The following is a 17,468-nucleotide window of genomic DNA, read 5'->3' on the forward strand; positions in this document are numbered from 1 at the left end:
CTTGCATGTAGCCCGCAGTAGTAGCAAAGGGGTTATCTGCCTTCAAGGACCTCACCACTTCAGCCACTGGACCTTTTAGACTCTCTACCAGTTGCTGTCTTTTCACATTATCGGAGCACTGCCACTCATCCAGCACCTGAGAGCTTGGCTCCATCCAAGTCTCATATTCCTCCTCCTCCGTGGGAGTGGGCTTCACTCCTGAGAAAATTCTCTGCCTATAATAACTTTGCCTTTTATCTGTGAGGGATGTAAGGGCCGATACCAACTCAGAATTTTCACCCCTTGTTGGAGGACTCAATCGACCTTCCATTTCAGACCACTCCTTCCCCTCGCTCTGCAGAAATTAGAGCAACTTGTCTTTAAAGTCTCCCCCTCAGCTATGGGAAACTTGGCTTCCAATACAGTACCCTCACCTACACTCCCCTCTTCTCTGAAGGTATGGAAAGACCATGGCTCATCTCTCCTGATGTACCAGTAGTACCAGGCAGACCCACTCCCTTGATGTCATTGCTAGGCTGAACTAAATTGAAATCTTTGCCTGCTGTTTGGTCAAACTGCTACTCCATGATACTAACTTTTCCTAATGCTTTAACAATACTTAAAACCCTTATCAACCATTCATCTGGCCTGCGGATATCCACCCTGCTCAGAACACAAGCATTAGCAACAGCTAATCTCTTGAATCACACCAATGCATGTGCACAATGGAGCTCAAATCTTCCAGAAGCTATTGTTTCCGATGTACACATTGCACCAACTCCTAAGCACCGCTTCCCAGTAAACGCTCCCACACTTGGACTTCATTGGATCGCATGTTCCCACCTGATCAAATTCTACGACCAGTTCTCTCTCGCTCCTTCTCTCCATCTCCCGCTGAAAAATACCTCGACCCACACCACTATAGGTCACAAAAAACACTTCCCCTGCCTTTTCTAGAACCTTCTCCCAGTTCCACTCTCCTGATTGGATGACACAAATTCCTAAGCATCCCTTAACCTTAATGGTAACCCAAACACTGCCAGCAGAACACACGACTTCTATAGAAAGACCATTACATGAAATACCCTACAGCATTAGCAGCAAAACCTTTACCAACACATTACACTCAATTCTGGACTTCTGTGCAACCTCAACTTTCATACTTGTGCCATATTAGAGCCACATAGTAAGGAGATCCCTCCAAATCCTCCCTTTTTCCACCTATTCTTTTAAAATGCTGTTTTAAGCATACCTCTGACCTTATATTTGGTCACTTGTCTAATATTTCATTATATGTGTTGTACAGTTTCTCTGATTATGTTCCTGTGAGGTTCTTTGGGATATTTTACAATGCTAAGACCATAAGATAAGCAATTCAGCCCATCGAGTCAGCTCCACCATTCATCATGGCTCATCCTGGATCCCGTTCAACCCCATACACCTGTCCTCTCACCGTATCCTTTGATGTCCTGACCGATCAGGAAACTATCAACTTCCGTTTTAAATATACCCATGGACTTGGCTTCCACCACAGTCTGTGGCAAAGCATTTCACAGATTCACTACACTTCGGCTAAAAAAAATTCCTCCTTACTTCTGTTCTAAAAGGTTGCCCTCATTTTTGAGGCTGTGCCCTCTAGTTCTAGATACCCCACCAGAGGGAACACCCTCTCCACGTCCACCTTATCTAGTCCTTTCAACATTTGGTGGGTTTCAAAGAGATCCCCACGCACTCTTCTAAATTCCAGTGAGTACAGGCCCAAAGCTGCTTAACGCTCCTCATATGTTAACCCCTTCCTTCCCAGAATCATCATACATCAGTGATGCTATGTAAATGCAAGTTGTTTTCATGTTCTACCTGCAGAAGAGCTCAGAACTAAAGTTCTTTTTGTTTAAAATTTTAGTGTGGATAACATTAGGCAAATACAGAATACTAGCTTATTGATATTAATCACGCTTTGTTTAATAATGGGAACAGGAAGGTACTTGAATTGCTTTAAAATGGCACAAGGAAGCTAATCATAGCACAACAATTAATGCAAAAGATTAGATTAGAGTTTAGATTAGTTTTATTTGCCATATGTACATCAAAACACACAGAGATATGCATTGTTTGCATCAACGACCGACACAGACCAATGTGCTACGGGCAGCTCACAAGTGTCGACATGCTTCTGGCGCTAACGTAGCATGCCCACAACGTATTAACCCTAACGTGTACCTCTTTAGAATGTGGCAGAGAACAATCATCTAGAGGATACACACACAGTCACCAGGAGAACATAAAAAATTCTTATAGACAGCACTGGAATTGTATCTACACTAACTACTAGGCTACTGTGCTGAGCATAATGTTGTTTTCAGAACAGAATATGTTAATAAAATGTTACGGATGTCCAACACGATCTATTTATATATGGCATCAATAAGGGTACACACAGTGGGCTGGAGTTTGCCAGACTTTCTGTTCCTATTAGTTAAACTTGCAAATGCTTTAGATTTTATTTATGTTAATCCTTAGTCATTCAGGTAATGTAAAAGTGAACAGAGCAGGATGTTTGAGGTCAGATAATTTCAAAGTAAGTAGATAAAACAAAAGAATTATTTGAATTAGAATGGGCGAATTTGATTTTAAGTTAGCCACAGAAAAAGATGTAAAAATGATCAAGAAAGATTGTATCAAGAAAGAAAATAGATAATGGCAAAGGAAAATTTAAAAAATAACACATTTCATATTTATAACTGCTTGCTTTTTGAGCTAGTGAAGCTAGGTGACAATTATAAACAATTATCACATTTTCAGAAGAGTGCTTACACTAACAATTAAGAGAGAGCTTGCTTTTGTGAATTTAGTGCATAATTCATAGTATGCAGCAACTTCATAAAAATCACAGCAATTTTTCAGTGTAAATTGGTGTTTCTGCAAACCAAGGTATCACAGGGCAAGTTTATCATCACAGAAGACCAAATGTCCTGTCTGATTCACAACTCACACAAAATGCTGGTAGAACACAGCAGGCTAGGCAGCATCTATAGGGAGAAGCGCTGTTGACATTTTGGGCCGAGACCCTTCGTCAGGACTAACCGAAAGGAAAGATAGTAAGACATTTGAAAGTAGTGGGGGGAGGGGGAAATGCAAAATGATAGGAGAAGACCAGAGGGGGTGGGATGAAGCTAAGAGCTGCAAAGGTGATTGGCGAAAGTGATACAGAGCTGGAGAAGGGAAAGGATCATGGGACGGGAGGCCCCAGGAGAAAGAAAGGGGGGGGGGAGCACCACAGGGAGATGGAGAACAGGCAAACAACTAAATATGTCAGGGATGGGGTAAGAAGGGGAAGAGGGGCATTAACGGAAGTTAGAGAAGTCAATGTTCATGCCATCAGGTTGGAGGCTACCCAGCCGGTATATAAGGTGTTGTTCCTCCAACCTGAGTTTGGATTCATTTTGACAATAGAGGAGGCCATGGATAGACATATCAGAATGGGAATGGGACGTGGAATTAAAATGTGTGGCCACTGGGCGATCCTGCTTTTTCTGGCGGACCGAGCGTAGGTGTTCCGCGAAACGGTCTCCCAGTCTGCGTCGGGTCTCACCAATATATAAAAGGCCACACCGGGAGCACTGGACGCAGTATACCACACCAGCCGACTCACAGGTGAAGTGTCGCCTCACCTGGAAGGACTGTCTGGGGCCCTGAATGGTGGTGAGGGAGGAAATGTAAGGGCAGGTGTAGCACTTGTTCCGTTTACAAGGATAAGTGCCAGGAGGGAGATCGGTGGGAAGGGATGGGGGGGGAACGAGTGGACAAGGAAGTTGCGTAGGGAGCTATCCCTGCGAAAAGCAGAAAGGGGGGGAGGGAAAAATGTGTTTGGTAGTGGGATCCCGTTGGAGGTGGCGGTTACGGAGAATTATATGTTGGACCTGGAGGCTGGTGGGGTGGTAGGTAAGGACAAGGGGAACCCTATCCCGAGTGGGGAGGCGGGTGGATGGGGTGAGGGCAGATGTGCGGGAAATGGGAGAGATGCGTTTGAGAACAGAGTTGATGGTGGAAGAAGACATCTCCTTCGTCCTGGAAAGAAAAGCCTCATCCTGAGAGTAGATGCAGCAGAGACGGAGGAATTGTGAGAAGGGGATAGCCTTTTTGCAAGAGACAGGGTGGGAAGAGGAATAGTCCAGGTAGCTGTGAGAGTCTGTAGGCTTATAGTAGATATCAGTAGATAGGCCGTCTCCAGACATGGAGACAGAAAGATCAAGAAAGGGGAGGGAGGTGTCGGAAATGGACCAGGTAAATTTGAGGGCAGGGTGAAAGTTGGAGGCAAAGTTAATGAAGTCGACGAGCTCAGCACGCGTGCAAGAGGCAGCGCCAATGCAGTCGTCAATGTAGCGAAGGAAAAGAGGGGGATGGATACCGGTATAGCCTTGGAACATGGACTGTTCCACAAAGCCAACAAAAAGGCAGGCATAACTGGGACCCATACGTGACTCTCACAGCTACCTGGACTATTCCTCTTCCCACCCTGTCTCTTGCAAAAAGGCTGTAGATGGCCAAGCTCCATCTCAGAAACATATCTCAGCTGTATGTTTCTTTGGGATGGGGGCTGGATATCAAGTCACTTAACTGAACTCAATTCTGCACAGTAATGTACTTCTGTAGGCTAAATCAACAAGGCACACCAATGAGGTTACTCTGAATGTTTTGAAAGGAGAAGAAAGTTAAAAAAAATATATTTAGGCCCTAAATCTGTCTTGTTTTAATCACTTCCTCAAATATAGGTCCTCCTCAGGTAAGGACAGAGTTCTGTTTCTGAGAACTGTTTGTAATCCAAACAGTTGGCAAGTTGGAAATGCAGCTGCAAGTGGAGATGGCTTGCCCCATAAGAATAGAGTCTGGAAAAACATTTTAAATATCATTTTGTTGTTCTTAATAAATCTGATATTAACAAATTTAGCCTGAGCTTGCCTCAGCCAAATAGTGCTATTCTGTTGAAAGATTTTACTGAAGAGGAGGTACTATAAATGCTTTTGATGATTTATAAAGAATACTCCTGCCGGTCCAGACGACGTGTAACAAAATAGGCATCACCATCTTAACACAATGTTTACTTCATGGGATCATTATGGTAGAATTCTAGCTACTGTCAAGAACAGTCATTGCAGCAACCAATAAATCCAACCCAGCAGTCTTCCAAATGCTCATTCATATGAATTAATACAAGTCAAGTGTTCATAAAATAGGAAAGACCTGTACTTCTGACTGGTTAGTTGATTATTAACTAGTTTCTTCATAGAGTAGGTTTTCGATAATGGCAAGTAGAGACAAATATTGCTGGAAATAATTAATGCAAGAGGCATTAAACTGATCAGAAATTTCCTTTCCCTACAACACACACTCTCCTACCCATAATTCAGGCTGTGCTAAAGATTCTATTCATTCCTGAAACTCACCCAGCCAATCACCTCAGATATTCAACAGTCAAGTGAAACAAAGAATCTTGGCACTGACTGGAAGCTATCTAATGACACAAAGGCCAAGTGGTTCCAAGTTTGATGTGAGCTCAGCAATGCAATCAGGTACGGGATTGAATGACATGAGGCAGGTGAAAGGTGGGAGGAGAAGCAATTAGCACATACCTCCACTGAGGATACCATCTTCCACCATTAGAGCAAGTTCCTTCAGCTACTTCCATAATTGTTGACCAATGGATCAGATGATCCAAATCAACATATATGTAATGAATTTTGTTTTTTTTAATTATTTTAAGGTCTTTTTGAGAGTCATTGGTGATGAAAATTTAAAATTAGTTAAAACAAAGGCTTCGGGGACATCACGTGATGACGTAGGACCCAGCTCTCCCGTAAAAAGTTAATAAATTAATGTTTAAATGAAGAAAAGTTAGTCAATACTTTCTAAAAGTTACTTATAAACAACTCCGGACTGTGTCAAGCTATGCCTCAAGGAAGGAAGATGAAGAAAACTAATACCGGGAAGACTACGCAAGTTGGAACAAGAACAAGGCCCACGTCTACCGAGGAACCGCGGTCTCAGGTACATTATATCACCGGCGATACGGAACAGGAGACTGTGGCAACATTGGCTACAGGAAAAGACCATCGTGAGCTGCGCAAATGCGAAGGATGGAGCATGTGCAAACGGGAGCAACAAGAACTACAAAGCCCAGCTACCACTGCAACTGAAAGTGATAGCGAATCGGAGGGAGAGTCAAATCTCTCGGAAGGATCAGCTGAAGAAGGAGATAAAAGTCCTTCTAGAAATATAGAAAAGACTTTGAGGCAAATAATGCGTAAATTAGACACATTAAAAGTAATTAAAAATAATCAAAAAATACTCGGAAAAAAAATGACCAATATGGAGACTATGCTTGATAAAATGGCAAAGAGACAGGAAAAAATGGAAAAAAGAATTACGGACTTGGAAACTACAACGGAAGATATGGTTGAAAGAATGGACAAAATGGAAAAGGAAAATACTGCTTGGACATCAGAAAGAAAACAATTTATGAAAAAAATTGATAAGCTTGAAAACTCAGTAGACGAAATAATATTAAAATTGTTGGACTTAAAGAAGATATAGAAGGAGAAGATCCAATAAATTTTTTTCAAAAATGGATCCCTAAAAAATTGAAAATGGAAAGAGAAACTCCAATTGAGATTGAAAGGGCGCATAGATCTTTAAGGTCAAGACCTCGAGCTGATCAAAACCCACGATCAATTTTGATAAAATGCTTACGATACCAAGACAAAGAAAAGATCCTGAAGGCCGCTGCCCAAAGTACCAAAAATAGAAACAGGCCACTGATGATAGCAGGGAAACCAGTTCTTTTTTATCCGGATATAAGTTACAACCTGTTGAAGAGAAAGAAGGAATTTAACCCAGTGAAAAAAGCCTTATGGGAAAAGGGTTATAAATTTACAATGCGTCATCCAGCAACACTGATAATTTTTTTGGAGGAGGGAAAAATTTTTTTTTCCGATTATCGAAAAGCGGAGGAGTTTGTACAAGAACTTCCATCTATTCGCTAATTACATATAGAGGCTTCCAAACGTAATGGATTAAAGATGAAGATAGACCCAAGGAACAGAAGTGATGGACATTTATGGATATTATAGAAGAGAAAAGCAAAATTTTAGAAATACTAAATGAGAATAGTATTTTTTTTTCTCTTCTTATACATATACTTTTTTATGTTGCGGGGGGGCTGGGAGGCTGTGGATCGGTTACTGCGGGATTCACGTGTGTAATCATGGCGGTTGCCATGACCCGTACAGCAGAGGGGGGTAATGTTGTGTTTTTTTTCCACAACATTAGTAGGGGGGTATTTTGGTTTTTTTTTTCTTTATATTTTAATTTTTTTCTATCCTTTTGCCTGGATGATTGGTGGGGACACACATAGCAACATGGAGATTTTTATAAAGATTTCCCAGGATACCAAGAAAGTGGAAAAATTAGGTATTATTATAGATTGGAGTAATATAATAAAAAAAATGACTAATCTACTAAATTTTTTAAGTTTTAATGTTAATGGGCTTAATGGGCCAGTAAAAAGAAAAAGAATTTTAGCATATATTAAAAAAAAATGAGAACTCCGTGGGGCATGTGGGGATCTTCCAACATCCAGGCATTCCCTTTTTTTTTCCTTTCTTATTTTTTTAATAGGGATGTTAGGGGGGAGGGGTTAAGGGGAGGGGGGCTGGGTAACACTTTTTTTTCATACACATTTATTCTGTAACTATTTGAAAACAATAAAAAAAGTTTATTAAAAAAAAACAAAGGCTTCAATGGCTTTGATGGAAACTAAAACATGATCTCCAGCTTTTTCCATGTCGAAATACGTCAGGGCATTGTGGGAATACAGTCAGAACACTTGAGGCATGCTCTTCATTGAACGTCACCTTGCCTCAACGCTACAAAGCCATGCTGACTACTCCTAATCCAAGTGCTAAAGTGCCTGTTTCTGTGTTGTATAATTTACTGAATCTCTATGAATAAGATCAGCATTCTGCATCCAAACTAGATCAGTGCAGGAGGTTGGGGTCCTTGGATGGTAATTTCGCATGGCATTCCAGCTTCAGTATAATCTGGTCTATTGTTCATTTTCGCTTCCTATTACAAACAATATTTTCTGCTGTTATCAGATGGGCATACTATTGCTCTAGATGACACTAACACGTGCTGAAGTAGTGGACAATACTGTCTGTATACATTTTACATAGTGTATTCCCTAATTTTTTTACTTTGTTATACAAAATAATGAATAAAGATCAGCTTCAGTTACCTTTTGCTAATGAATTCTTATATATCTGTGATGTAGTGCCACATTCTTAAATGAAGGCAGAATGACAGTAAGGCACTCTCTTATACTTCTAAATGGAATACGTTGGCCTCATTTCAGTGCCAGCACTGATCTCAAATGTGAGACACTCAAATTCCATTCCAAGATTGAGCATCTAAATTTAAGTTCCTGATCTGATACTTCAGCGCAGACAGATGAGTGTTGCAAGGGGGAGACTGAGGAGAACCCAAGTGCAGGACACCGGCCCGTTGACTGAGTTGGGGAGGCTGGCGTAGACCTGAACGTAGAACAGGAAACCGAAGGAATCTTGACAGGGAGACGGGATTTACAGGGACTATCTAGAAACTAGAGTGGAACTCAGAACTAACGGTTCTAATCGGACAAGGGAATGAAGTATCACATGAGAATTGACCAACAAACTGGCAACCTGGGATAGAGTCGCCATCATATTTATTTCCCAGTCTCTGATGAAAACCAGGTGTACGGTAATTGGGTAAACTAGCAGCAAATGACTGAAATTGGGGCATAATCAGGGAGAAAGAAGTGTTAAAGGGGAACGGCCAACCGGAACCATGATAGTACCCCTCCCTCAACGGGAATCTCCAGGTGACACCCCCAGGCTTGTCTGGATGGTCCCGATGGAAATCCCGGATGAGAGAGGGGTCCAGGATGAAGGAGTGGGGGATCCAGGAACGTTCTTCCAGACCATACCCCTCCCAGTCGACCAGGTACTGGAGACCCCTGCCCTGACGGCAGGCATCCAATAACCACCGGACGGTGTACGCCAGATGGTCGTTGATGGGGGGGGGGGTGGGTGGAGGGGTGAAATGTAGGATGGATCTGCATTGACGTAGGTAGTTTGAGCCGCACTGCCGTGGGATTGATAATGTTCTCAACCTCGAAGGGTCCCAGGAAGCGGGGGGGGGGGGGGGGACAAGCTTCTTGGGCTCGTTCTTGAGAGGAATGTCTCTGGACGAGAGCCACACCATCTGCCCAGGTCGATACTCAGGAGCAGGGGTACGACGGTGGTTGGCAATTTTTCAGTTACGGTTGGCTGAGCGAAGCAGGGCCATGTGTGTCTTCCCAGACCTTCCGGCACCTGTGTATATGGTCCTGGACTGACGGCACCACAATCTCCTCTTCCTGGGTGGGAAACAGCAGGAGTTTGATACCCAAGAGAGCATTCAAATGGAGATTTTCCGGTAGCAGTGCTGACCAGAGAGTTGTGGGCGTATTCTACCCATGCGAGATGGTTGCTCCAGGTAGATGGGTTATTGGCTGTTATACAATGTAACGCCACCTCCAACTCCCGGTTGACCTGCTCCGTCTGCACGTTTGTCTGTGGGTGAAACCTGGAGGACAGGCTAACTGAGGCACCAAGGGTTCGACAAAAGGATCTCCAAACTTGCGAAATGAATTGAGGTCCCCGGTCGGAGACAATATCCGAAGGGATTCTGTGAAGTCGGAAAATGTGGGTGTCGAGAAGGTCTGCGGTCTCCTGCGTGGAAGGTAGTTTAAGGAGGGCTACAAAATGTACCGACTTGGAGAAACGATCCACCACAGTGAGTATAGCAGTGTTTCCATGTAAAGAGGGTAGACCGGTGACAAAATCTAAAGCGATGTGGGACCAGGGACGCCCGGGGACAAGTAGGGGATGGAGTAAACCCGCAGGTGGCCGATGGGAGGCTTTTACACAGGCGCAGACGGAACATGCAGAAACATAGGAACGGGTATCAGCGTCCATGGAGGGCCACCAGAAATGCCTCTTCAGGAGGGTCAGGGTCCGATCAATTCCGGGATGGCAGGCAAAACGAGAAGTATGCCCCCACTGTAGAACCTGTGATCGAACAGCATCGGGTACAAAGAGGCAATTGGGAGGTCCCGGAGTGCCTGGGTCGGGTTGAGTCCTTTGGGCCTCTTTGACTCTGGACTCGATCTCCCAGGTGAGGGCAGCCACTATACAGGATGGTGGAAGAATGGTCTTGGGGTTGGAAAGGTCCTCCTCGGAAATGTATTGGTGGGAGAGGGCATCGGGCTTCCTGTTCTTGGACTCCGGACGACAGGTGAGGGAAAACCTGAACCGGCCAAAAAAATGTCCAACGGACCTGGCTGGAATTCAGGTGTTTGGCAGTCTGGATATATTCAAGGTTCTTGTGGTCTATCCAGACGATGAACTGGTGTTCCGCCCCCTCAAACCAGTGCCTCCACTCCTTCAATGCCAGTTTGACTTCTAGTAGCTCCCGGTTCCCCACGTCGTAGTTTCGTTCAACGGGAGACAGTCGGCGAGAGAAGACACAGGGATGTAGTTTCTGATCCGGGCCCGAACGTTGGGGCAGTACCGCTCCCACCCCGGAGTCAGAGGCGTCAACCTCCACAATGAACTGACAGGAGGGGTCCAGTTGAATCAGAATGGGGGCAGACGTGAAACACCTCTTCAGTTTGGCGAATGCTGAGTCTGCCTCGGAGTTCCAAAGGAAAGGTGTGGCAGGTGAGGTAAGTCGGGTAAGGGGAGCCACCACCTGACTGTAGTTTCTGATGAACCGGCGATAGGAGTTCACAAACCCCAGGAACCGTTGGAGTTGCTTGCGGTCTGTGGGTTTGGGCCACTCCGCCACAGCCCGGATCTTCTCGGGATCAGCTCTCACCTGTCTGCTCTCGATGATATAACCTAGGAAGCTGACCAAGGGGACGTGGAATTCACATTTCTCCGCCTTTATGAATAATTTATTCTCCCCCAGCCTCTGCAGCACTTGACGGACATGGTGCACCTGTTGCTGGGGACTGCTGGAAAAGATCAGGATGTCATCCAGGTAGACAAACACAAAGTGCTTAATGAAGTCTCTTAGTACATCGTTAATCAAGGCTTGAAAAACTGTGGGGGCATTGGAGAGGCCGAAAGGCATGACTAAGTAATTGAAGTGACCTAAAGGGGCATTGAAAGCCGTCTTCCACTTGTCTCCCTCCCTTATCCGGACTAAATGGTACATGTTTTGGAGGCCCAACTTCGAGAAGATGGTGGCTCCATGAAGTGGCTTGAACGCAGAACTTATAAGAAGCAGTGGGTACTTGTTCCTAATGGTTATATGATTTTGGCCTCGGTAGTTGATGCAGGGATGAAGAGGGCCATCCTTCTTCCCAACAAAGAAGAACCCTGCACCCACCAGGGAGGATGAGGGTCGAATAATGCCCACCACGAGAGATTCACTGATGCTTCCCTCTCTGGCCAGGACAAGTTATACAGCCGACTGGTGGGTAGAGGAGCTCCGGGAAGATGGCCGATGGCACAATTGTATGGTCGGTGTGGAGGCAGGGAAAGGGCGCGTCGTTTACTAAACACTTGTCCTAGGTCGTGGTACTCCGCTGGAACCCTAGACAAATCGGGGGGTTCAACGGCAGACGAGGTCGTTGTTGTTCTTACAGGGGAAGGGGCCGACTGTAGACAGGTGGCATGATAAAACGGACTCCAGCTGATGATCTTCCCGGTGGACCAATCAATGCAAGGATTATGGCAGCTTAACCAGAGGTACCCAAGTACTATCAGAGCTTGAGGAGAGGAAATTAGGTTCAATTGTACCTGATCCCAATGATTCCCAGAGAGGATCAAAGACAGTGGTGGTTTACGGTGAGTGACTCGAGCCAGAAGTCTTCTGTCCAGTGCCTGGGCTTCCACAGAGGGATAGACAACGGCTCTCGAGGAATTCCGGCCTGGGCAGCTATGACTTCATCCAACAGATTCCCCTCAGCACCGGAGTCTATCAAGGCAGACAAGGACAGGGACTGTTGGTTGTAGGTTACAGTAGCTTGGATCTGCATCCAGGATTGGGGGACAGAAGGGAATGTAGTCTGACTCACCAGGGTCCCCCTCCCTACTGGTGAGCCCTCCCTTTCGGCCGAAGGGAGCAGGTAGCATGAAAATGGCTCGACTGACCACAATAGAAACAATCCCCGGCTCTGAATCTCCAGAGTTGCTCTGTAGGAGAAAGATGGCTCCATCCCAGCTGCATTGGTTCCTCTCCCAGGGTGGTGGAAATGGCCGGGCCGGGTGCTATTCTAGGAATGGGAGGAGGAGAGAGGTTAGGGCTGGGAGTAGATGATAAAGTGTGCCGTGGGGTAGCCAAAGGAGCAGGGCGATCGGTTCTCTCCCTCTGCCATTCTCAGATTTGGTTGTCCAGTCTGGTGGCTGGGGAGATCACTGAATCCAGACTGTTAGTGTCATCCCTAGCCGCTAACTCATCCTTTGCTTTGTCACAGAGGCCTTGACGGAATACCTCCTGGAGTGCCTCATCATTCCAACCTGAGTCGGCCACTAGCATCCGGAACTCCACAGAGTATTCGGCAACACTGTGTGAGCCTTAACGGAGGGTGAGCAGACGCTTGGCGGCATCCCTACTGCGGACAGGACTGTCAAAAATCTTCCTTATCTCTGAAATGAAGGTGGGGGAAAGAAGAGCAGGTCTCTGGCTGATTGTCCCAAATCATGGTGGCCCAAGCTAAGGCATTTCCTTGCAACAACCCCCATAATGTAAGTTATTTTCGCTCAGTCAGTGGCGTATGTGGATGGCTGCTGCTCGAACACCAAGGAGCATTGCAGAAGAAAATCCCGGCACTTTCCCAGATCTCCGGCATAGGGTTCTGGTTTGGGTATTGTGGTGAACTAGATATACCTGTCTGACTGCTCCTGTGGCTCCTCCCACAGACCCTGCTGACTGCTCCTGTGGCTCCTCCCACAGACCCCTGTATAAAGGCGACTGTGGGCTGCTGCTCTCCCTCATTTTCCCCAGGATGTAGTGCTGTTTATTCTTCCAGTCAATAAAAGCCGATATCTCACTTCCTAAGTCTCAGCGTGAGTTATTGATGGTGCATCAGGTATGTGCGGTGCTCTTGACGGACGTGTAGTCTACGCATCGGGCGTTGCCACTATAGGCTGTCTGGGTTGGTCAGACAGAGCTCCCGGGGTTGACAGGGTAAGATGGACGGATACTCGGTCGACCTGTTCACTTACCTTCTTTATGTCTACTTACAGGGAGCGGAGGTTCTTCATGATATCCCGGAGCAGCTGATCGTGCAGGCCCAGTAGGGAGCCCTGGCTGGCGAGGGCTTGTTGCAGGGGATTCGTGTCCGCTAGGTTCATGCTGGTGAGTTTGTTCTGTTGCAAGGGGGAGACTGAGGAGAACCCAAGTGCAGGACACTGGCCCATCGACTGAGTTGGGGAGGCTGGTGTAGATCTGAACGTAGAACAGGAAACCGAAGGAATCTTGACAAGGAGACGGGATTTACAGGGACTATCTAGAAACTAGAACGGAACTCAGAACTAATGGTTCTAATCAGACAAGGGAATGAAGTATCACACGAGAATTGACCAACAAACTGGCAACCTGGGATAGAGTCGCCATCGTATTTATTTCCCAGTCTCTGATGAAAACCAGGTGTATGATAATTAGGTAAACTAGCAGCAAATAACTGAAATTGGGGCAAAATCAGGGAGAAAGAAGTGTTAAAGGGGAGCAGCCAACTGGAACTACGACAATGAGTGACTTAACTGTGCCACCATCTAGCTATTAAATTAGATATACAAAATCATTAATTCAAGAAAAGTGGGGAGGGCACTTGTTAAATATTTAATCTTCCAATAGCAAGTAAATTATCAGAACACCTCATTATCATTTATGGGGATTAAGGTGAAAATAGTTACCATTCTTTGTGAAGGCACTGCACCCATTGTAAAGCCTTTAAACAACTTTTTTCATCTCTTGACCACCCATATTCTTTGTATCATTACTTGAATGTTGAGGAAAATGACATGCAAATAAACATTGGAAAATAGTAGAATGCCTTGAGAACTCTTAATTATCCTTAAAACTCTGATTAATAGCTAAACATTGGTTTAAATTCAGTCTATTCATCCATCATCTAGTATTGATTAAATTTTCACAAATAAGTAGTAAACCCATTGAGTTTTAAGGAAGTGACTTAGAACCTGTGCTCTGGTCACAAGCCCAGCTACATTTCCTTTCCCCTGGTGTTCCAGACCCCAACCTGGTTCTAACTTAAATCCATTCTACAGTATAGACTCTGCCTCCTTATCTGGCCAGATCCACTTCTTCTAACCTGGACCCCAACTTCATATTCTGGACTAGTAAGTGTGCCAAATACTGAAGCATGAGGATTTCTGAACAAATGGATACCAAATTATCAGAATTTATTAATAAATGGATATATAATGATACATCAATACCTTTGAATTCAGTTCATTCTTTGAAAAAGTTAATGGATAGAAGAAATCAATTATAATTATTCCTGGTCATGCCCTAAGAATTTCTTCCAGGCATCCTGTGCTGAAGCTTGAGGTTATTGTAGTTGTGCCATCTCTTCTGCCATTAGTGGAATTATGGAGCTGTGCTGTAACTTCCTCAAAATACAAATCTAATGAAGCCTTTTCCCAATTTATGAGGAAACCGCAGTTTCATTTTCTGGCGAAAAATAACTTCATATTTTTCATGCTGCATTGTTGATAAAATTCTCAAAAGCATACCTTAGATTGCTATGGTTGCAGTATTGTGATGGTTAGGAGATACATGGGGGTTTATAATTCCATAATCAGGAATACATGAACTTGCTGATAACAAATACTTAAATTCTAAAAGCAAACACCATAACCACAATTTTTGATAAAGCCCTCTGTTTCTGCTTCAGTTATTTGTGAAAAAGAATTAAAATGATCTGTTTGTAACAAACTTGTACATCAAAAAATTAAAAGAAATTGATTTATTTATGCTCAGGTGACAATAAGAGATTAATTCACAAAGTTCTTATTTTTGTATAATTAAAATTGTGAGATTAATATATTTTACTCACAATAACAACTCCTTGTAGTGTTCCATTTCTTCAGTAACTTTTTGGAAATTAAGCTGCTGAGTAATAAGTTGCTTTTCTAGAACTGTTGGAAGCAATATGTGGCAAAATTAACATTATAAGCAGCAGAATTAGGCACATTCAAGAACATGTTCATGGGTCTAACCTTTGCATTTCTATTTTGCACTATGATAGTCCATGATAACTCAATATGAATTAGATTGCAGCAGAAGATATTAATATTAAACTTTGGCATAGTGAACTCTCATTGATATCAATTATGAAGTATGTTTCCATTTCAATCATCAATGAAGAAAAATCACAGGCTGTTTTCTGATTCTTAATACTGCATGTATGGTAATCAATCAGTAAATTTACATCATCAAAGAATTGTTATGGAATAAACCAATGCAAAAGTAAGTTATATGACCTAATATACTTCTGTTAACTTTTTCAAAAGAGCTTTCCAAATATAGTGGATTTCTGTTAATTGGGACACGAGTTCCTTAATCAGGACTATTGGCCAGAAAGAACGGCAGTTAACAATTCATTGAATTTGAATGAATCAAGTGCAGTGGAAGTAGACAGACCAATTGTCTTTATTCTTGCCATGAGGCTGAAGTAATGGAAGCTGCCATTTTGTGAAGCTACTCTGTATCCTCCATTTTGTGAACTGGATTTGCTCAACTGAATCAGTGTTTTAAAGTAGGCATAAAAATGCTCCAGGTAGTCTTTTGGACTAGAGATAATTGCCAAATAAGAAGCTATTTGTGAGGTATTTTTTGGTATGAGATAGAAGAGCTAATCAACAACAAAAGGAAAGCTTGGCAAAAGGACATTAACTGCAAGGCAAAAAGGGAAGCTCATTCCAAAGCTAAAGCAATAGTCCAGCATAGAGTAAGGGAAGTAAAGAATCAGTGGTGGACTGAGAGGGCCCTAGAAATACAGCAGCTTGTTGACTCCGGTGATATCAGGGGTTTCTTTACTGCCACCAAGGTAGTGTATGGCCCAAACTATTGTAGCCTAAACCCCTTTCAATCCAAAATTGGACACAGGCTGCTGAAGCATAATGATCCCATCAAATCTCAATGGATGGGACATTTTCAGGAGCTATTTAATTGTAACACCACTGTTGACAATGAAGTCATCAACCAGCTCCCACAACGACCCATGAAGAAGGACATGAGTAAGCCTCCTAGTATCAAAGAGGTGCAGACAGCTTGCAAGAAATTGAGGAACTACAATGTAACTGGCCTGACAGGATTCTAGCAGAAATCCTCAAGGAAGGTGGCACAGAACTTTTAAATCATATTTATGACCTGCTTGTCAAGATCTGGGACCAGGAGAAGATTCCAGCTGAACTCAGCGACGCTCTGATTTCACACTCATCAAAAAGGGTGACAGAACTGACTGCGGAAACTATAGAAACATCTCCCTCCTCTGTAAAACAAAAAAAAGTACTCACCCAAATTTTATGTGACCAGCTTTCACAAAACGTTTTTTTCCCAGTCCTGATGAAGAGTCTCTGCCTGAAACATCAACGATACTCTTTTCCATAGATGCTGCCTGGCCTGCTGAGCTCCTCCAGCATTTTGTGTGTGTTGGAAGGAGGGAGTAAGATGGATAACAGAAAGAAAACATTTCTGATAGGGTGAGGCAAAGGTCACAGTTTATGGAGCTGTTTCACTACAAGTCAGAGCAGTTGCTGAACCTGAAACCAATAGTAAATGCTGGAAATGTCCAGCACATTAAACAGTCTTTGTGGAGAAAAATGGCATTTCACAGCTTTACAAGTCTCTTTGCTATCTTTCTCTTTCCCTCTCTCTTCTGCTCACCATCCTCATTATTCTATAAATCAGACAGCTCCATAAACATTGAAATCAGCTTGGTAAACCTGGCTTTATCCTATCAGAAATACCCCGTTTGTGTTATCCATTCCTCATTCACCATTTCTGCAACATATCACTTTCCCAGTTCTAATAAGGGTCTTTGACACACAATGTAAAGTCTATTTCTCTTTCCACTGATGTTGCCTATTTTGCGGAGCGGTTTTGGACGTTTTGTTTATTCTGCTTTGAACTGCCTTTTTGAAATACACTACTTGAAGTATCTTCTTAGATTCCAATAGCTGCAGCCTGTATGGTTAACTCATAAATCATGGAAACTAATTACTAAGACCATGTTGACCTTGACCCTAAAACCATCGCTTGGATCAATTTTTTATTTGCAAACTCAGTGTCCTCGATCCTAGAAGCAGGTCAAGTTGCCCTGGTCTGGCTTGGGCTTTCAAAAATATTTTGCATAAAACATTACTTGCTCTAAATGT

The 17,468-nt window shown here is 43.7% G+C and overlaps 1 protein-coding gene across 1 annotated transcript in view; it reads right to left on the minus strand.

The window, feature by feature from the left end:
• The window catches only part of lekr1 (Leucine-, glutamate- and lysine-rich protein 1), a 172,923-nt gene that overhangs the window by 72,501 nt on the left and 82,954 nt on the right, over window positions 1-17,468 (minus strand). Inside the window, exon 8 of the mRNA XM_073041054.1 lies at window positions 15,146-15,227. Within this exon, the coding sequence (XP_072897155.1) occupies window positions 15,146-15,227 (82 nt within the window). The remainder of the gene's footprint in view (window positions 1-15,145; window positions 15,228-17,468) is intronic.

This window comes from Hemitrygon akajei, chromosome 3 (genome assembly GCF_048418815.1).
Source record: "Hemitrygon akajei chromosome 3, sHemAka1.3, whole genome shotgun sequence".
Taxonomy (NCBI): Eukaryota; Metazoa; Chordata; class Chondrichthyes; order Myliobatiformes; family Dasyatidae; genus Hemitrygon; species Hemitrygon akajei.